We start from the raw sequence: 21,238 nt of genomic DNA, 5'->3' as shown, positions 1-21,238 counted from the left end.
AACAGCTGTTGAAGGTCTAGTAACAGCTGTTAAAGGTTATAGTAACAGCTGTTAAAGGTTATAGTAACAGCTGTTGAAGGTTATAGTAACAGCTGTTAAAGGTTATAGTAACAGCTGTTGAAGGTTATAGTAACAGCTGTTGAAGGTTATAGTAACAGCTGTTAAAGGTTATAGTAACAGATGTTGAAGGTCATAGTAACAGCTGTTAAAGGTTATAGTAACAGCTGTTGAAGGTTATAGTAACAGATATTAAAGGTTATAGTAACAGCTGTTGAAGGTTATAGTAACAGCTGTTAAAGGTTATAGTAACAGCTGTTGAAAGTTATAGTAACAGCTGTTAAAGGTTATAGTAACAGCTGTTAAAGGTTATAGTAACATCTGTTGAAAGTTATAGTAAAGGCTGTTGAAGGTTATAGTAATAGCTGTTGAAGATTATAGTAACAGCTATTAAAGGTTATAGTAACAGATGTTGAAGTTTATAGTAACAGCTGTTGAAGGTTATAGTAACAGCTGTTAAAGGTTATAGTAACAGCTGTTGAATGTTATAGTAACAGATATTAAAGGTTATAGTAACAGCTGTTGAAGGTTATAGTAACAGCTGTTGAAGGTTATAGTAACAGCTGTTGAAGGTTATAGTAACAGCTGTTGAAGGTCTAGTAACAGCTGTTAAAGGTTATAGTAACAGCTGTTAAAGGTTATAGTAACAGCTGTTGAAGGTTATAGTAACAGCTGTTAAAGGTTATAGTAACAGCTGTTGAAGGTTATAGTAACAGCTGTTAAAGGTTATAGTAACAGATGTTGAAGGTTATAGTAACAGCTGTTGAAATGTTAGTAACAGCTGTTAAAGGTTATAGTAACAGCTGTTAAAGGTTATAGTAACAGATGTTGAAGGTTATAGTAACAGCTGTTGAAATGTTAGTAACAGCTGTTAAAGGTTATAGTAACAGCTGTTAAAGGTTATAGTAACAGCTGTTAAAGGTTATAGTAACAGCTGTTAAAGGTTATAGTAACAGCTGTTGAAGGTTATAGTAACAGCTGTTAAAGGTTATAGTAACAGCTGTTGAAGTTTATAGTAATAGCTGTTAAAGGTTATAGTAACAGCTGTTGAAGGTTATAGTAACAGCTGTTGAAGGTTATAGTAATAGCTGTTGAAGTTTATAGTAATAGCTGTTGAAAGTTATAGTAACAGATGTTAAAGGTTATAGTAACAGATCTTGAAGATTATAGTAACAGATGTTGAAGGTTATAGTAACAGATGTTGAAGGTTATAATAACAGCTGTTGAAGGTTATAGTAACAGCTGTTGAAGGTTATAGTAATAGCTGTTGAAAGTTATAGTAACAGATATTAAAGGTTATAGTAACAGATGTTGAAGATTATAGTAACAGCTGTTGAAGGTTATAGTAACAGCTGTTAAAAGTTATAGTAACAGCTGTTAAAAGTTATAGTAATAGCTGTTGAAAGTTATAGTAACAGATATTAAAGGTTATAGTAACAGATGTTGAAGATTATAGTAACAGCTGTTGGAGGTTCTAGCAACAGATGTTGAAGGTTATAGTAACAGCCGTTGAAGGTTATAGTAACAGCTGTTGAAGGTTATAGTAACAGCTGTTGAAGGTTATAGTAACAGCTGTTGAAGGTTATAGTAACAGATGTTGAAGGTTATAGTAACAGCTGTTGAAGGTTATAGTAACAGCTGTTAAATGTTATAGTAACAGCTGTTGAAGGTTATAGTAACAGCTGTTGAAAGTTAAAGTAATAGCTGTTGAAAGTTATAGTAAAAGCTGTTGAAGGTTATAGTAACAGCTGTTGAAGGTTATAGTAACAGATATTAAAGGTCATAGTAAAAGCTGTTGAAGGTTATAGTAACAGCTGTTGAAGGTTATAGTAACAGATATTAAAGGTTATAATAACAGCTGTTGAAGGTTATAGTAACAGCTGTTAAAGGTTATAGTAACAGCTGTTGAAGGTTATAGTAATAGCTGTTGAAAGTTATAGTAACAGATATTAAAGGTTATAGTAACAGATGTTGAAGATTATAGTAACAGCTGTTGAAGGTTATAGTAACAGCTGTTAAAGGTTATAGTAACAGCTGTTAAAGGTTATAGTAATAGCTGTTTAAAGTTTTATAACAGATATTAAAGGTTATAGTAACAGATGTTGAAAATTATAGTAACAGCTGTTGGAGGTTCTAGCAACAGATGTTAAAGGTCATAGTAACAGCTGTTAAAGGTTATAGTAACAGCTGTTGAAGGTTATAGCTACATATATTAAAGGTTATAGTAACAGCTGTTAAAGGTTATAGTAACAGCTTTTAAAGGTTATAGTAACAGCTGTTAAAGGTTATAGTAACAGCTGTTGAAGGTTATAGTAACAGCTGTTAAAGGGCATAGTAACAGCTGTTAAAGGTTATAGTAACAGCTGTTGAAGGTTATAGTAACAGATATTAAAGGTTATAGTAACAGCTGTTAAAGGTTATAGTAACATCTGTTAAAGGTTATAGTAACAGCTGTTGAAAGTTATAGTAACAGCTGTTAAAGGTTATAGTAACAGCTGTTAAAGGTTATAGTAACATCTGTTGAACGTTACAGTAAAGGCTGTTGAAGGTTATAGTAATAGCTGTTGGAGATTATAGTAACAGCTATTAAAGGTTATAGTAACAGATGTTGAAGTTTATAGTAACAGCTGTTGAATGTTATAGTAACAGCTGTTAAAGGTTATAGTAACAGCTGTTGAATGTTATAGTAACAGATATTAAAGGTTATAGTAACAGCTGTTGAAGGTTATAGTAACAGCTGTTGAAGGTTATAGTAACAGCTGTTGAAGGTTATAATAACAGCTGTTGAAGGTCATAGTAACAGCTGTTAAAGGTTATAGTAACAGCTGTTGAAGGTTATAGTAACAGATATTAAAGGTTATAGTAACAGCTGTTGAAGGTTATAGTAACAGCTGTTAAAGGTTATAGTAACAGCTGTTGAAAGTTATAGTAACAGCTGTTAAAGGTTATAGTAACAGCTGTTAAAGGTTATAGTAACATCTGTTGAAAGTTATAGTAAAGGCTGTTGAAGGTTATAGTAATAGCTGTTGAAGATTATAGTAACAGCTATTAAAGGTTATAGTAACAGATGTTGAAGTTTATAGTAACAGCTGTTGAAGGTTATAGTAACAGCTGTTAAAGGTTATAGTAACAGCTGTTGAATGTTATAGTAACAGATATTAAAGGTTATAGTAACAGCTGTTGAAGGTTATAGTAACAGCTGTTGAAGGTTATAGTAACAGCTGTTGAAGGTTATAGTAACAGCTGTTGAAGGTCTAGTAACAGCTGTTAAAGGTTATAGTAACAGCTGTTAAAGGTTATAGTAACAGCTGTTGAAGGTTATAGTAACAGCTGTTAAAGGTTATAGTAACAGATGTTGAAGGTTATAGTAACAGCTGTTGAAATGTTAGTAACAGCTGTTAAAGGTTATAGTAACAGCTGTTAAAGGTTATAGTAACAGCTTTTGAAGATTATAGTAACAGCTGTTAAAGGTTATAGTAACAGCTGTTGAAGGTTATAGTAACAGCTGTTAAAGGTTATAGTAACAGCTGTTGAAGGTTATAGTAATAGCTGTTAAAGGTTATAGTAACAGCTGTTGAAGGTTATAGTAACAGCTGTTGAAGGTTATAGTAATAGCTGTTGAAGTTTATAGTAATAGCTGTTAAAGTTATAGTAACAGATGTTAAAGGTTATAGTAACAGATCTTGAAGATTATAGTAACAGATGTTGAAGGTTATAGTAACAGATGTTGAAGGTTATAATAACAGCTGTTGAAGGTTATAGTAACAGCTGTTGAAGGTTATAGTAATAGCTGTTGAAAGTTATAGTAACAGATATTAAAGGTTATAGTAACAGATGTTGAAGATTATAGTAACAGCTGTTGAAGGTTATAGTAACAGCTGTTAAAAGTTATAGTAACAGCTGTTAAAAGTTATAGTAATAGCTGTTGAAAGTTATAGTAACAGATATTAAAGGTTATAGTAACAGATGTTGAAGATTATAGTAACAGCTGTTGGAGGTTCTAGCAACAGATGTTGAAGGTTATAGTAACAGCCGTTGAAGGTTATAGTAACAGCTGTTGAAGGTTATAGAAATAGCTGTTGAAAGTTACAGTAACAGCTGTTGAAGGTTATAGTAACAGATGTTGAAGGTTATAGTAACAGCTGTTGAAGGTTATAGTAACAGCTGTTCAATGTTATAGTAACAGCTGTTGAAGGTTATAGTAACAGCTGTTGAAAGTTAAAGTAATAGCTGTTGAAAGTTATAGTAAAAGCTGTTGAAGGTTATAGTAACAGCTGTTGAAGGTTATAGTAACAGATATTAAAGGTCATAGTAAAAGCTGTTGAAGGTTATAGTAACAGCTGTTGAAGGTTATAGTAACAGATATTAAAGGTTATAATAACAGCTGTTGAAGGTTATAGTAACAGCTGTTAAAGGTTATAGTAACAGCTGTTGAAGGTTATAGTAATAGCTGTTGAAAGTTATAGTAACAGATATTAAAGGTTATAGTAACAGATGTTGAAGATTATAGTAACAGCTGTTGAAGGTTATAGTAACAGCTGTTAAAGATTATAGTAACAGCTGTTGAATGTTATAGTAACAGATATTAAAGGTTATACTAACAGCTGTTGAAAGTTAAAGTAATAGCTGTTGAAAGTTATAGTAAAAGCTGTTGAAGGTTATAGTAACAGCTGTTGAAGGTTATAGTAACAGATATTAAAGGTCATAGTAAAAGCTGTTGAAGGTTATAGTAACAGCTGTTGAAGGTTATAGTAACAGATATTAAAGGTTATAATAACAGCTGTTGAAGGTTATAGTAACAGCTGTTAAAGGTTATAGTAACAGCTGTTGAAGGTTATAGTAATAGCTGTTGAAAGTTATAGTAACAGATATTAAAGGTTATAGTAACAGATGTTGAAGATTATAGTAACAGCTGTTGAAGGTTATAGTAACAGCTGTTAAAGATTATAGTAACAGCTGTTAAAGGTTATAGTAATAGCTGTTTAAAGTTTTATAACAGATATTAAAGGTTATAGTAACAGATGTTGAAAATTATAGTAACAGCTGTTGGAGGTTCTAGCAACAGATGTTAAAGGTCATAGTAACAGCTGTTAAAGGTTATAGTAACAGCTGTTGAAGGTTATAGCTACATATATTAAAGGTTATAGTAACAGCTGTTAAAGGTTATAGTAACAGCTGTTAAAGGTTATAGTAACAGCTGTTAAAGGTTATAGTAACAGCTGTTGAAGGTTATAGTAACAGCTGTTAAAGGGCATAGTAACAGCTGTTAAAGGTTATAGTAACAGCTGTTGAAGGTTATAGTAACAGATATTAAAGGTTATAGTAACAGCTGTTGAAGGTTATAGTAACATCTGTTAAAGGTTATAGTAACAGCTGTTGAAAGTTATAGTAACAGCTGTTAAAGGTTATAGTAACAGCTGTTAAAGGTTATAGTAACATCTGTTGAACGTTATAGTAAAGCCTGTTGAAGGTTATAGTAATAGCTGTTGGAGATTATAGTAACAGCTATTAAAGGTTATAGTAACAGATGTTGAAGTTTATAGTAACAGCTGTTGAAGGTTATAGTAACAGCTGTTAAAGGTTATAGTAACAGCTGTTGAATGTTATAGTAACAGATATTAAAGGTTATACTAACAGCTGTTGAAGGTTATAGTAACAGCTGTTGAAGGTTATAGTAACAGCTGTTGAAGGTTATAATAACAGCTGTTGAAGGTCTAGTAACAGCTGTTAAAGGTTATAGTAACAGCTGTTAAAGGTTATAGTAACAGCTGTTGAAGGTTATAGTAACAGCTGTTAAAGGTTATAGTAACAGCTGTTGAAGGTTATAGTAACAGCTGTTGAAGGTTATAGTAACAGCTGTTAAAGGTTATAGTAACAGATGTTGTAGGTTATAGTAACAGCTGTTGAAATGTTAGTAACAGCTGGTAAAGGTTATAGTAACAGCTGTTAAAGGTTATAGTAACAGCTGTTGAAGGTTATAGTAACAGTTGTTAAAGGTTATAGTAACAGCTGTTGAAGGTTATAGTAACAGCTGTTAAAGGTTATAGTAACAGTTGTTGAAGTTTATAGTAATAGCTGTTAAAGGTTATAGTAACAGCTGTTGAAGGTTATAGTAACAGCTGTTGAAGGTTATAGTAATAGCTGTTGAAGTTTATAGTAATAGCTGTTGAAAGTTATAGTAACAGATGTTAAAGGTTATAGTAACAGATCTTGAAGATTATAGTAACAGCTGTTGAAGGTTATAGTAACAGATGTTGAAGGTTATAATAACAGCTGTTGAAGGTTATAGTAACAGCTGTTGAAGGTTATGGTAATAGCTGTTGAAAGTTATAGTAACAGATATTAAAGGTTATAGTAACAGATGTTGAAGATTATAGTAACAGCTGTTGAAGGTTATAGTAACAGCAGTTAAATGTTATAGTAACAGCTGTTAAAGGTTATAGTAATAGCTGTTGAAAGTTATACTAACAGATATTAAAGGTTATAGTAACAGATGTTGAAGATTATAGTAACAGCTGTTGGAGGTTCTAGCAACAGATGTTGAAGGTTATAGTAACAGCCGTTGAAGGTTATAGTAACAGCTGTTGAAGGTTATAGTAATAGCTGTTGAAAGTTACAGTAACAGCTGTTGAAGGTTATAGAACCAGCTGTTGAAGGTTATAGTAGCAGCTGTTGAAGGTTATAGTAACAGATATTAAAGGTTATAGTAACAGCTGTTAAAGGTTATAGTAACAGCTGTTGAAGGTTATAGTAACAGCTGTTGAAGATTAAAGTAACAGCTGTTGAAGGTTATAGTAACAGATATTAAAGGTTATAGTAACAGCTGTTAAAGGTTATAGTAACAGCTGTTGAAAGTTATAGTAACAGCTGTTGAAGGTTATAGTAACAGCTGTTGAAAATTATAGTAAAAGCTGTTGAAGGTTATAGTAACAGCTGTTAAAGGTTATAGTAACAGCTGTTGAAGGTTATAGTAACAGCTGTTAAAGGTCATAGTAACAGCTGTTAAAGGTTATAGTAACAGCTGTTGAAGGTTATAGTTACAGATATTAAAGGTTATAGTAACAGCTGTTAAACGTTATAGTAACAGCTGTTAAAGGTTATAGTAACAGCTGTTAAAGGTTATAGTAACAGCTGTTGAAGGTTATAGTAACAGCTGTTAAAGGTCATAGTAACAGCTGTTAAAGGTTATAGTAACAGCTGTTGAAGGTTATAGTAACAGATATTAAAGGTTATAGTAACAGCTGTTGAAGGTTATAGTAACAGCTGTTAAAGGTTATAGTAACAGCTGTTGAAAGTTATAGTAACAGCTGTTAAAGGTTATAGTAACAGCTGTTAAAGGTTATAGTAACATCTGTTGAAAGTTATAGTAAAGGCTGTTGAAGGTTATAGTAATAGCTGTTGAAGCTTATAGTAACAGCTATTAAAGGTTATAGTAACAGATGTTGAAGTTTATAGTAACAGCTGTTGAAGGTTATAGTAACAGCTGTTAAAGGTTATAGTAACAGCTGTTGAATGTTATAGTAACAGATATTAAAGGTTATAGTAACAGCTGTTGAAGGTTATAGTAACAGCTGTTGAAGGTTATAGTAACAGCTGTTGAAGGTTATAGTAACAGCTGTTGAAGGTCTAGTAACAGCTGTTAAAGGTTATAGTAACAGCTGTTAAAGGTTATAGTAACAGCTGTTGAAGGTTATAGTAACAGCTGTTAAAGGTTATAGTAACAGCTGTTGAAGGTTATAGTAACAGCTGTTAAAGGTTATAGTAACAGATGTTGAAGGTTATAGTAACAGCTGTTGAAATGTTAGTAACAGCTGTTAAAGGTTATAGTAACAGCTGTTAAAGGTTATAGTAACAGCTTTTGAAGATTATAGTAACAGCTGTTAAAGGTTATAGTAACAGCTGTTGAAGGTTATAGTAACAGCTGTTAAATGTTATAGTAACAGCTGTTGAAGGTTATAGTAATAGCTGTTAAAGGTTATAGTAACAGCTGTTGAAGGTTATAGTAACAGCTGTTGAAGGTTATAGTAATAGCTGTTGAAGTTTATAGTAATAGCTGTTGAAAGTTATAGTAACAGATGTTAAAGGTTATAGTAACAGATCTTGAAGATTATAGTAACAGCCGTTGAAGGTTATAGTAACAGATGTTGAAGGTTATAATAACAGCTGTTGAAGGTTATAGTAACAGCTGTTGAAGGTTATAGTAATAGCTGTTGAAAGTTATAGTAATAGCTGTTGAAAGTTATAGTAACAGATGTTAAAGGTTATAGTAACAGATGTTGAAGATTATAGTAATAGCTGTTAAAGGTTATAGTAACAGCTGTTGAAGGTTATAGTAACAGCTGTTGAAGGTTATAGTAATAGCTGTTGAAGTTTATAGTAATAGCTGTTGAAAGTTATAGTAACAGATGTTAAAGGTTATAGTAACAGATCTTGAAGATTATAGTAACAGCTGTTGAAGGTTATAGTAACAGATGTTGAAGGTTATAATAACAGATGTTGAAGGTTATAGTAACAGCTGTTGAAGGTTATAGTAATAGCTGTTAAAGTTTATAGTAATAGCTGTTGAAAGTTATAGTAACAGATGTTAAAGGTTATAGTAACAGATGTTGAAGATTATAGTAACAGCTGTTGAAGGTTATAGTAACAGCTGTTAAAGGTTATAGTAACAGCTGTTAAAAGTTATAGTAATAGCTGTTGAAAGTTATAGTAACAGATATTAAAGGTTATAGTAACAGATGTTGAAGATTATAGTAACAGCTGTTGGAGGTTCTAGCAACAGATGTTGAAGGTTATAGTAACAGCCGTTGAAGGTTATAGTAACAGCTGTTGAAGGTTATAGAAATAGCTGTTGAAAGTTACAGTAACAGCTGTTGAAGGTTATAGTAACAGATGTTGAAGGTTATAGTAACAGCTGTTGAAGGTTATAGTAACAGCTGTTAAATGTTATAGTAACAGCTGTTGAAGGTTATAGTAACAGCTGTTGAAAGTTATAGTAATAGCTGTTGAAAGTTATAGTAAAAGCTGTTGAATGTTATAGTAACAGCTGTTGAAGGTTATAGTAACAGATATTAAAGGTCATAGTAAAAGCTGTTGAAGGTTATAGTAACAGCTGTTGAAGGTTATAGTAACAGATATTAAAGGTTATAATAACAGCTGTTGAAGGTTATAGTAACAGCTGTTAAAGGTTATAGTAACAGCTGTTGAAGGTTATAGTAATAGCTGTTGAAAGTTATAGTAACAGATATTAAAGGTTATAGTAACAGATGTTGAAGATTATAGTAACAGCTGTTGAAGGTTATAGTAACAGCTGTTAAAGGTTATAGTAACAGCTGTTAAAGGTTATAGTAATAGCTGTTTAAAGTTTTATAACAGATATTAAAGGTTATAGTAACAGATGTTGAAAATTATAGTAACAGCTGTTGGAGGTTCTAGCAACAGATGTTGAAGGTTATAGTAACAGCCGTTGAAGGTTATAGTAACAGCTGTTGAAGGTTATAGTAATAGCTGTTGAAAGTTACAGTAACAGCTGTTGAAGGTTATAGTAACAGATGTTGAAGGTTATAGTAACAGCTGTTGAAGGTTATAGTAACAGCTGTTAAAGGTTATAGTAACAGCTGTTGAAGGTTATAGTAACAGCTGTTGAAAGTTATAGTAATAGCTGTTGAAAGTTATAGTAACAGCTGTTGAAGGTTATAGTAACAGCTTTTGAAGGTTATAGTAACAGCTGTTAAAGGTTATAGTAACAGCTGTTAAAGGTTATAGTAATAGCTGTTAAAGGTTATAGTAACAGCTGTTAAAGGTTATAGTAATAGCTGTTAAAGGTTATAGTAACAGCTGTTAAAGGTTATAGTAACAGCTGTTAAAGGTTATAGTAACAGATGTTGAAGGTTATAGTAACAGCTGTTGAAATGTTAGTAACAGCTGTTGAAGGTTATAGTAACAGATGTCAAATCAAATTGTATTTGTCACATGCTCATATACAACAGGTGTAGACCTTACCGTGAAATGCTTACTTACAAGCCCTTAACCAACAATGCAGTTCAAGAAATAGAGTTAAGAAAATATTTGCCAAATAAACTAAAATAAAAAATTAAATATATAGTAAAAATAAGATTACATAACAATAACGAGGCTATATACAGGGGGTACCGGTACCGAGTCAATGTGCGGGGGTACAGGTTAGTCGAGGTAATTTGTACATGTACTGTAGGTAGGGGTTTGAGTTTGTATTTTGTATATGTGTGTGTATTTGTGTGTGTGTATATGTGTGTGTGAGTGTGTGTGCACGAGTCTATGTGTTTACCTGTGTATATTTGTGTTTCCATTGTCAGTCGCAGCAGTGCAGAGCAACAGCTCCTGGCACGTCAGGCGGTTGCTAAGCGACGACAGGCCCAGCGAGGCCCCGCCTACATGTTCTCAGCTCCGCCCACCAGCCTGTCGGATGCCGAGCAGCACTTCCTGGAGGCGGCAGAGTACGGCAACATCCCCGAGGTCAGTTACCATGACAACATTACAGACTTGTCAAATCAAATTACCCCTGTCAATTAGCCCATCAGAGTGTAAGCCCTGTCTAAGCTGGGGAAGGGGGAGGGGGGGTGGGGGGGTTCTACTAAGCTATGTGGAATTGTTTTAAGAAGGTCATACCAAGGATTATTTTGATATTTGGTTTAGAATTTTAACGGGGGGGGTTTCTACATGATTTCAACCCCTTATTTTTGGCACGAAACATTCTCCATATATACTGTACTTTTACAGTATATACTAATTTTTTCAACTGGTACCAGGTTAAAGTGAGGCCTGTGGGCGTCCTAGAGCAAAACAGCTTTTTTGAAATGTTTGCTAATTTATTCAAAATAAACAACAGAAATATCACATTTACATAAGTATTCAGACTCTTTACTTAGTGCTTTGTTGAAGCACCTTTGGCAGCGATTACAGCCTCAAGTCTTCTTAGGCATGACGCTACAAGCTTGGAACACCTGTATTTGGGGGGTTTCTCCCATTCTTCTCTGCAGATCCTCTCAAGCTCTGTCAGGTTGGATGGGGAGCGTCGCTGCACAGCTATTTTCAGGTCTCTCCAGAGATGTTCATTCCGGTTCAATTCCGGGGTCTGGCTGGGCCACTCAAGCACATTCAGAGACTTGTCCCAAAGCCACTCCTCAAATCAAATCAAATCAAATTTTATTGGTCACATGCGCCGAATACAACAGGTGCAGACATTACAGTGAAATGCTTACTTACAGCCCTTAACCAACAGTGCATTTATTTTTTACAAAAAAAGTAAAAATAAAACAACAACAAAGAAAGTGTTGAGAGAAAAAAAGAGCAGAAGTAAAATAAAGTGACAGTAGGGAGGCTATATATACAGGGGGGTACCGTTGCAGAGTCAATGTGCGGGGGCACCGGCTAGTTGAGGTAGTTGAGGTAATATGTACATGTGGGTAGAGTTAAAGTGACTATGCATAAATAATTAACAGAGTAGCAGCAGCGTAAAAAGGATGGGGTGGGGGGGCAGTGCAAATAGTCCGGGTAGCCATGATTAGCTGTTCAGGAGTCTTATGGCTTGGGGGTAGAAGCTGTTGAGAAGTCTTTTGGACCTAGACTTGGCACTCCGGTACCGCTTGCCGTGCAGTAGCAGAGAGAACAGTCTATGACTAGGGTGGCTGGAGTCTTTGACAATTTTGAGGGCCTTCCTCTGATACCGCCTGGTATAGAGGTCCTGGATGGCAGGAAGCTTGGCCCCAGTGATGTACTGGGCCGTACGCACTACCCTCTGTAGTGCCTTGCGGTCGGAGGCCAAGCAGTTGCCATACCAGGCAGTGATGCAACCAGCCAGGATGCTCTCGATGGTGCAGCTGTAGAATTTTTTGAGGATCTGAGGACCCATGCCAAATCTTTTCAGTCTCCTGAGGGGGAATAGGCTTTGTCGTGCCCTCTTCACGACTGTCTTGGTGTGTTTGGACCATGATAGTTCATTGGTGATGTGGACACCAAGGAACTTGAAGCTCTCAACCTGTTCCACTACAGCCCCGTCGATGAGAATGGGGCGTGCTCAGTCCTCTTTTTTTTCCTGTAGTCCACAATCATCTCCTTTGTCTTGGTCACGTTGAGGGAGAGGTTGTTGTCCTGGCACCACACGGCCAGGTCTCTGACCTCCTCCCTATAGGCTGTCTCATCGTTGTCGGTGATCAGGCCTACCACTGTTGTGTCGTCGGCAAACTTAATGATGGTGTTGGAGTCGTGCCTGGCCATGCAGTCATGGGTGAACAGAGAGTACAGGAGGGGACTGAGCACGCACCCTGAGGGGCCCCCCGTGTTGAGGATCAGTGTGGCAGATGTGTTGTTACCTACCCTTACCACCTGGGGGCGGCCCGTCAGGAAGTCCAGGATCCAGTTGCAGAGGGAGGTGTTTAGTCCCAGGATCTTTAGCTTAGTGATGAGCTTAGAGGGCACTATGGTGTTGAATGCTGAGCTGTAGTCAATGAATAGCATTCTCACCTGCGTTGGTTTGGCTGTGTGCTTAGGGTCGTTGTCCTGTTGGAAAATGAACCTTCACACCAGTCTGAGGTCTACCATAAAGGCCTGATTGGTGGAGTGCTGCAGAGATGCTTGTCCTTCTGGAAGGTTCTCCCATCTCCACAGAGGAACTCTGGAGGTCTGTCAGAGTGACCATCGGGTTCTTGGTCACCTTCCTGACCAAGGCCCTTCTCCCCTGATTGCTCAGTTTGGCCGGGTGGCCAGCTCTAGGAAGAGTCTTGGTGGTTCCAAACTTCTTCCATTTAAGAATGATGGAGGCCACTGTGTTCTTGGGGACCTTCAATACTATCTAAATGTTTTGGTACCCTTCCCCAGATCTGTGCCTCGACACAATCCTGCCTCGGAGCTCTATGGACAATTTCTTTGACCTCATGGCTTTGTTCTTGCTCTGACATGCACTGTCAACTGTGATACCTTATATACAGTTGTGGTCAAACGTTTTGAGAATGACACAAATAATAATTTTCACAATGTCTGCTGCCTCAGTTTTGATAATGGCAATTTCCATATACTCCAGAATGTCATGAAGAGTGATCAGATTAATTGCAATTAATTGCAAAGTCCCTCTTTGCCATGAAAATGAACTGAATCCCCCCCAAAAATGTCCACTGCATTTCAGCCCTGCCACAAAAGGACCAACTGCCATCATGTCAGTGATTCTCTCGTTAACACAGGTGAGAGTGTTGACGAGGACAAGGCTGGAGATCACTCTGTCATGCTGATTGAGTTAGAATAACAGACTGGAAGTTTTAAAAGGAGGGTAGTGCTTGAAATCATTGTTCTTCCTCTGTTAACCACGGTTACCTGCAAGGAAACACGTGCCGTCATCATTGCGTTGGACAAAAAGGGCTTCACAGGCAAGGATATTGCTGCCAGTAAGATTGTACCTAAATCAACCATTTATCGGATCATCAAGAACTTCAAGGAGAGAGGTTCAATTGTTGTGAAGAAGGCGTCAGGGCACCCAAGAAAGTCCAGCAAATGCCAGGACCGTCTCCTAAAGTTGATTCAGCTGCAGGATCGGGGCACCAGCAGTGCAGTGCTTGCTTGGGAATGGCAGCAGGCAGGTGTGAGTGCATCTGCACGCACAGTGAGGCAAATACTTTTGGAGGATGGCCTGGTGTCAAGAAGGGCAGCAAAGAAGCCACTTCTCTCCAGGAAAACATCAGGGACAGACTGATATTCTGCAAAAGGTACAGGGATTGGACTGTTGAGGACTGGGGTAAAGTCATTTTCTCTGATGAATCCCCTTTCCGATTGTTTGGGGCATCCGGAAAACACCTTGTCCAGAGAAGACAAGGTGAGCGCTACCATCAGTCCTGTGTCATGCCAACAGTAAAGCATCCTGAGACCATTCATGTGTGGGGTTTCTTCTCAGCCAAGGGAGTGGGCTCACTCACAATTTTGCCTAAGAACGCAGCCATGAATAAAGAATGGTACCAACACATCCTCCAAGAGCAACTTCTCCCAACCATCCAAGAACAGTTTGGTGACGACCAATGCCTTTTCCAGCATGATGGAGCACGTTGCCATAATGCAAAAGTGATAACTAAGTGGCTCGGGGAACAAAACATCGACATTTTGGGTCCATGGCCAGGAAACTCCCCAGACCTTAATCCCATTGAAAACTTGTGGTCGATCCTCAAGAGGCGGGTGGACAAACAAAAACCCATACATTCTGACAAACTCCAAGCATTGATTATGCAAGAACGGGCTGCCATCAGTCAGGATGTGGCCCAGAAGTTAATTGACAGCATGCCAGGGCGGATTGCAGAGGTCTTGAAAAAGAAGGGTCAACACTGCAAATATTGACTCTTTGCATAAACTTAATGTACTTGTCAATAAAAGCCTTTGACACTTATGGAATGCTTGTAATTATACTTCAGTATACCATAGTAACATCTGACAAAAATATCTAAAAACACTGAAGCAGCGAACTTTGTGATGACCAATGCTTGTGTCATTCTCAAAACTTTTGACCACGACTGTAGACAGCTGTGTGCCTTCCCAAATCATGTCCAATCAATTGAATTTACCCCAGGTGGACTCCACTCAAGTTATAGAAACATCTCAAGGATGCTCAATGGAAACAGGATGAACCTGAGCTCAATTTCAAATCTCATAGCAAAGGGTCTGAATACATATCTAAATAAGGTATTTCTGTTTTTTTTATTTTTTTTTATAAATGTGCTAAAATGTCTAAAAACCATTATGGGGTATTGTGTGTAGATTGATGAGGATAAAAAAACTAAATCAATTTTAGAATGAGGCTGTAGCGTAACAAAATGAGGAAAAAATCAAGGGGTCTGAATACTTTCCGAATTCACTGGAAGTGTGTAGCCCAAACTGTTAGGAAGCTATAGACAGAAGTTGGCAGATCGGCTGTACCAACTTCAGACGAGTCCCACAACGCTTGTGGGGGTTGCAGAGCAAAACGGAGAGTCTCATCTTTCCATTGTCATAATAGTTTGTAGGCTGTTCAGACGCTACAGACGGTTTCGTTAGAAGACCGATTTTGGGGATGTCTGATGGTCTGACAAACACCGCTGTAGCTCTGTCACCTTTCACCGCTGTAGCTCTGTCACCTTTCACTGCAGTTGAGGAAGTGCAACATCGGAGGATGCGGTGGATTGAGATGCATCCAATAAAAAAAAAACAGTTATCTCTAGCTTAAAATGACAGATTTTTAGTTAACATGATGTTACAGGCCTTTACCATAAAACTCTTTATAAGGCAAAATTATAAAGGGGATTTTAGTTTAACGTCACCGCAGTGCATTATAACTCTGTTTCAAACATTAGGACCAGGCTTTAATTCACCACAGTGCGTTATATCGCTGTTTCAAACATTAGGACCAGGCTTTTAATTCACCACAGCGCGTTATATCGCTGTTTCAAACATTAGGACCAGGCTTTTAATTCACCACAGTGCGCTTTATAGCTGTTTCAAACATTAGGACCAAGCTTTAACTCACCACAGTGCGTTATATCACTGTTTCAAACATTAGGACCAGGCTTTAATTTACCACAGTGCGTTATAACGCTGTTTCAAAAATTAGGACCAGGGTTTAATTCACCACATCACGTTATATTGCTGTTTCAAACATTAGGACCAGGCTATTAATTCACCACAGCGCGTTATATCGCTGTTTCAAACATTAGGACCAGGCTTTAATTCACCACAGTGCATTATATCGCTGTTTCAAACATTAGGACCAGGCTTTTAATTTACCACAGTGCGCTTTATAGCTGTTTCAAACATTAGTACCAGGCTTTTAATTCACCACAGCGTGTTATATCGCTGTTTCAAACATTAGGACCAGGCTTTTAATTCACCACATCGCGTTATATCGCTGTTTCAAACATTAGGACCAGGCTTTTAATTCACCACAGCGCGTTATAACGCTGTTTCAAACATTAGTACCAGGCTTTAATTCACCACAGTGCGTTATATCGCTGTTTCAAACATTAGGACCAGGCTTTTAATTCACCACAGCGTGTTATATCGCTGTTTCAAACATTAGGACCAGAATTTTACTTCACCACAGTGCGCTTTATAGCTGTTTCAAACATTAGGACCAGGCTTTTAATTCACCACAGCGCGTTATATCGCTGTTTCAAACATTAGGACCAGGCTTTTAATTCACCACAGTGCGCTTTATAGCTGTTTCAAACATTAGGACCAGGCTTTTAATTCACCACAGTGCGCTTTATAGCTGTTTCAAACATTAGGACCAGGCTTTTAATTCACCACAGCGCGTTATAATGCTGTTTCAGTATGAATGCGATCTCTGTGTGAGCTCCTGAATCCCGGCCTAGGGCTATATTCTATATTGTCAGAAACAGAATGTTGATTCAATGAATGCCCTCAAAAAGCGAATAAAAATAATAACCAGTATTTCCTTCTCCCACGAGGTGCGACGCATGGTCCTGCACATGCCCAGTCTCAACGTGAACGCAGTAGACTACATGGGCCAGAATGCATTGCAGCTGGCGGTGGCCAATGAGCATCTAGAGGTGACTGAGCTGCTGCTGGGGAGAGTGGAGCTATCCAGGGTGGGAGACGCTCTGCTGCTGGCCATCAGTAAGGAAGAGAGAGAAAGAGAGAGAGAGAGAGAGTGTGTGTGAGAGAGAGAGAGAGAGAGAGAGAGAGAGAGAGAGAGAGAGAGAGAGAGAGAGAGAGAGCGAGAGAGAGAGAAAGAGAGAGAGAGAAAGCGAGAGAGAGAGAGAGAGAGTGTGTGTGAGAGAGAGAGAGAGAGAGAGAGAGAGAGTGAGAGAGAGACAGAAAGAGAGACAGAGAGAGCGACAGAGAGAGAGAGAGAGAGAGAGAGAGAGAGAGAGAGAGAGAGAGAGAGAGAGAGAGAGAGAGAGAGAGAGAGAGAGAGAGAGAGAGAGAGAGAGAGAGAGAGAGAGAGAGAGAGAGAGAGAGAGAGAGAGAGAGAGAGAGAGAGAGAGTGGACTACACTTACTCCATTACCCAGAGTGTGTGTGTGTGTGTGTGTGTGTGTGTGTGTGTGTGTGTGTGTGTGTCCTAGGTAAGGGTTATGTGCGCATAACGGAGGTGTTGCTAGGCCACCGGTCGTTCAGTGACGCGCGGCGCCTGACAGCAAGCCCTGCCCAGGTGGACATGTTGGATGACTTCTACGCTTATGATGAGGATGGGACACGGTGAGAGGGGTGTTGGGGTGTGTAATGTATGGGTGTGTGTATATGTGTGTGTGTCGGGTGTGTGTGTATAATGTGTGTGTGTCTATATACCTGCATAAATAAATAAGCCATTTAGCAGACGCTTTTATCCAAAGCAACTTACAGTCATGAGTGCATACATTTTTGTGTATGGGTGGTCCCGGGGATTGAACCCACTACCTTGGCGTTACAAGCACCATGCTCTACCAGCTGAGCTACATGTCTCTATCTCTCTCTCTTTTGGCAACAGGTCACAAATCTTACTGATGTGATGGCACACTGTGGTATTTCACCCAATAGATAAGGGAGTTTATCACAATTTGATTTGTTTTTGAATTCTTTGTGGATCTGTGTAATCTGAGGGAAATATGTGTCTCTAATATGGTCATACATTTGGCAGGAGGTTAGGAAGTGCAGCTCAGTTTCCACCTCATTTTGTGGGCAGTGTGCACATAGCCTGTCTTCTCTTGAGAGCCAGGTCTGCCTATGGCAGCCTTTCTCAATAGCAAGGCTATGCTCACTGAGTCTGTACATAGTCAAAGCTTACCTTAAGTTTGGGTCAGTAACAGTGGTCAGGTATTCTGCCACTGTGTACTCTCTGTTTAGAGCCAAATAGCATTCTAGTTTGCTCTGTTTTTTTGGTAATTCTTTCCAATGTGTCAAGTAATTCTCTTTTAGTTTTCTCATGATTTGGTTGGGTCTAACTGTGTTGCTGTCCTGGGGCTCTGTGGGGTCTGTGTGTTCGTGACCAGGACCAGCTTGCTTAGGGGACTCTTCTCCAGTTTCTTCGCTCTGTAGGTGATGGCTTTGTTATGGAAGGTTTGGGAATCGCTTCCTTTTAGGTGATTGTAGAATTTAACGGCTCTTTTCTGGATTTTGAAGTTAGTGGGTATCGGCCTAATTCTGCTCTGCGTGGATTATTTGATATTTTACGTTGTACACAGAGGATATTTTTTTCAGAATTCTGCATGCAGAGTCTCAATTTGGTGTTGGTCCCATTTTATGAATGCTTGGTTGGTGAGCGGACCCCAGACCTCACAACCGTAAAGGGTAATGGGTTCTATAACTGGTTCAAGTATTTTTTGCCAGATCTTAATTGGTATGTCAAATTTTATGTTCCTTTTGATGGCATATAAGGCCCTTCTTGCCTTGTCTCTCAGATTGTTCACATATTTGTGGAAGTTGCCTGTGGCGCTGATGTTTAGGCTGAGGTATATATAGTTTTTTGTGTGCTCTAGGGCAACGGTGTCTAGATGGAATTTGTATTTGTGGTCCTGGCAACTGGACCTTGTTTGGAACACCTAGGTGCTGCTGTAGGCCCTCCTTGGTTGGGGACAGAAGCACCAGATCATCAGCAAACAGTAGACATTTGACTTCAGATTCTAGTAGGGTGAGGCCGGGTGCTGCAGACTTTTCTAGTGCCCTCGCCAATTCGTTGATACATACAGTGAGGGAAAAAAGTATTTGATTCCCTGCTGATTTTGTACGTTTGCCCACTGAAAAAGACATGATCAGTCTACAATTTTAATGGTAGGTTTATTTGAACAGTGAGAGACAGAATAACAACAACAAAAATCCAGAAAAACGCATGTCAAAAATTTTATAAATTGATTTGCATTTTAACGAAGGAAATAAGTATTTGACCCCTCTGCAAAACATGACTTAGTACTTGGTGGCAAAACCCTTGTTGGCAATCACAGAGGTCAGACATTTCTTGTAGTTGGCCACCAGGTTTGCACACATCTCAGGAGGGATTTTGTCACACTCCTCTTTGCAGATCTTCTCCAAGTCATTAAGGTTTCGAGGCTGACGTTTGGCAACTCGAACCTTCAGCTCCGTCCACAGATTTTCTATGGGATTAAGGTCTGGAGACTGGCTAGGCCACTCCTTTGTTGCCTTGGCCGTGTGTTTTGGGTCATTGTCATGCTGTAATACCCATCCACGACCCATTTTCAATGCCCTGGCTGAGGGAAGGAGGTTCTCACCCAAGAATTGACGGTACATGGCGCCGTCCATCGTCCCTTTGATGCGGTGAAGTTGTCCTGTCCCCTTAGCAGAAAAACACCCCCAAAGCATAATGTTTCCACCTCCATGTTTGACGGTGGGGATGGTGTTCTTGGGGTCATAGGCAGCATTCCTCCTCCTCCAAACACGGCGAGTTGAGTTGATGACAAAGAGCTCGATTTTGGTCTCATCTGACCACAACACTTTCACCCAGTTCTCCTCTAAATCATTCAGATGTTCATTGGCAAACTTCAGACGGGCCTGTATATGTGCTTTCTTGAGCAGGGGGACCTTGCGGGCGCTGCAGGATTTCAGTCCTTCACGGCGTAGTGTGTTACCAATTGTTTTCTTGGTGACTATGGTCCCAGCTGCCTTGAGATCATTGACAAGATCCTCCCGTGTAGTTCTGGGCTGATTCCTCACCGTTCTCATGATCATTGCAACTCCACGAGGTGAGATCTTGCATGGAACCCCAGGCCGAGGGAGATTGACAGTTATTTTGTGTTTCTTCCATTTGCAAATAATCGCACCAACTGTTGTCACCTTCTCACCAAGCTGCTTGGTGATGGTCTTGTAGCCCATTCTAGCCTTGTGTAAGTCTACAATCTTGTCCCTGACATCCTTGGAGAGCTCTTTGGTCTTGGCCATGGTGGAGAGTTTGGAATCTGATTGATTGATTGCTTCTGTGGACAGGTGTCTTTTATAAAGGTAACAAACTGAGATTAGGAGCACTCCCTTTAAGAGTGTGCTCCTAATCTCAGCTCGTTACCTGTATAAAAGACACCTGGGAGCCAGAAATCTTTCTGATTGAGAGGGGGTTAAATACTTATTTCCCTCACTAAAATGCAAATCAATTTATAAAATTTTTGACACGCATTTTTCTGGATTTTTTTGTTGTTATTCTGTCTCTCACTGTTCAAATAAAGCTACCATTAAAATTATAGACTGATCATTTCTTTGTCAGTGGGCAAACGTACAAAATCAGCAGGGGATCAAATCGTTTTTTCCCTCACTGTATGTTGAAGAGGGTGGGGCTCAAGCTGCATCCCTGTCTCACCCCACGGCCCTGTGGAAAGAAAATGTTAGTTTTTTGCCAATTTGTACTGCACACTTGTTGTTTGTGTACATGGATTTTATATTGTCGAATCTTTTCCCCCCAACACCGATTTCCGTCAATTATCTCTCTCTCTCTGTCTCTCTCTCTCTCTCTCTCTCTCTCTCTCTCTCTCTCTGTCTCTGTCTCTGTCTCTCTCTCTCTCTCTCTCTCTCTCTCTCTCTCTCTCTCTCTCTCTCTCTCTCTCTCTCCCTCCCTCCCCCCCTCTCTCTCTCTCTCTCTCTCTCTCTCTCTCTCTCTCTCTTTCTCTCTCTCTGTCTCTCTCTCTGTCTCTCTCTCTGTCTCTCTCCCACTCTCCTTCCCCTAACTTTCTCTTTTGCTCTCTCTCACTATCTCCCACTTTCCCCCCCTCTCTCTCTCTCTCTCTCTCTCTCTATGTCTCTCTCTCTCTCTCTCTCGTCTCTCTCTCACTGTCTCTCTCTCTCTCTCTCTCTCTGTCTCTCTCTCTCTCTCTGTCTCTCTCTCTCTCTCTGTCTCTCTCTCGCTGTCTCTCTCTCTCTCTCTCTCTCTCTCTCTCTCTGTCTCTCTCTCTCTCTCTCTCTGTCTCTCTGTCTCTCTCGGTCTAGTTTCTCCCATGATGTGACTCCAGTGATTCTAGCAGCTCATTGTCATGAATATGAGATTGTCCACATCCTATTGGGTAAAGGAGCGCGTATAGACCCGCCCCACGACTACTTCTGCTGCTGTGATTCGTGCAACTACCAGCAGCAGTACGACTCCTTCAGCCACTCACGGTCCAGGATCAACGCCTACCGCGGCCTGGCTAGCCCCGCCTACCTCTCGCTGTCCAATGAGGATCCAGTATTAGCCGCCCTGGAGCTCAGTAACGAGTTAGCTGTCC

The 21,238-nt window shown here is 39.0% G+C and overlaps 1 protein-coding gene across 1 annotated transcript in view; it reads left to right on the top strand.

Moving 5' to 3' along the window:
- The window catches only part of LOC121559375 (short transient receptor potential channel 6-like), a gene marked incomplete at its 3' end in the record, with an annotated part of 140,666 nt that overhangs the window by 65,269 nt on the left and 54,159 nt on the right, over window positions 1-21,238 (top strand). Inside the window, exons 2-5 of the mRNA XM_041872610.1 lie at window positions 10,389-10,548; window positions 16,509-16,677; window positions 17,129-17,261; window positions 20,964-21,238. The exon at window positions 20,964-21,238 is cut by the window's right edge and continues 26 nt beyond it. Coding sequence (XP_041728544.1) covers window positions 10,389-10,548; window positions 16,509-16,677; window positions 17,129-17,261; window positions 20,964-21,238 — 737 coding nt within the window. The remainder of the gene's footprint in view (window positions 1-10,388; window positions 10,549-16,508; window positions 16,678-17,128; window positions 17,262-20,963) is intronic.

This window comes from Coregonus clupeaformis, unplaced genomic scaffold (assembly GCF_020615455.1).
Source record: "Coregonus clupeaformis isolate EN_2021a unplaced genomic scaffold, ASM2061545v1 scaf0063, whole genome shotgun sequence".
In the NCBI taxonomy this organism is placed as follows: Eukaryota; Metazoa; Chordata; class Actinopteri; order Salmoniformes; family Salmonidae; genus Coregonus; species Coregonus clupeaformis.
The sequence above is the reverse complement of the archived record's forward strand: the minus strand, read 5'-3'. Positions and strand labels throughout refer to the sequence as shown.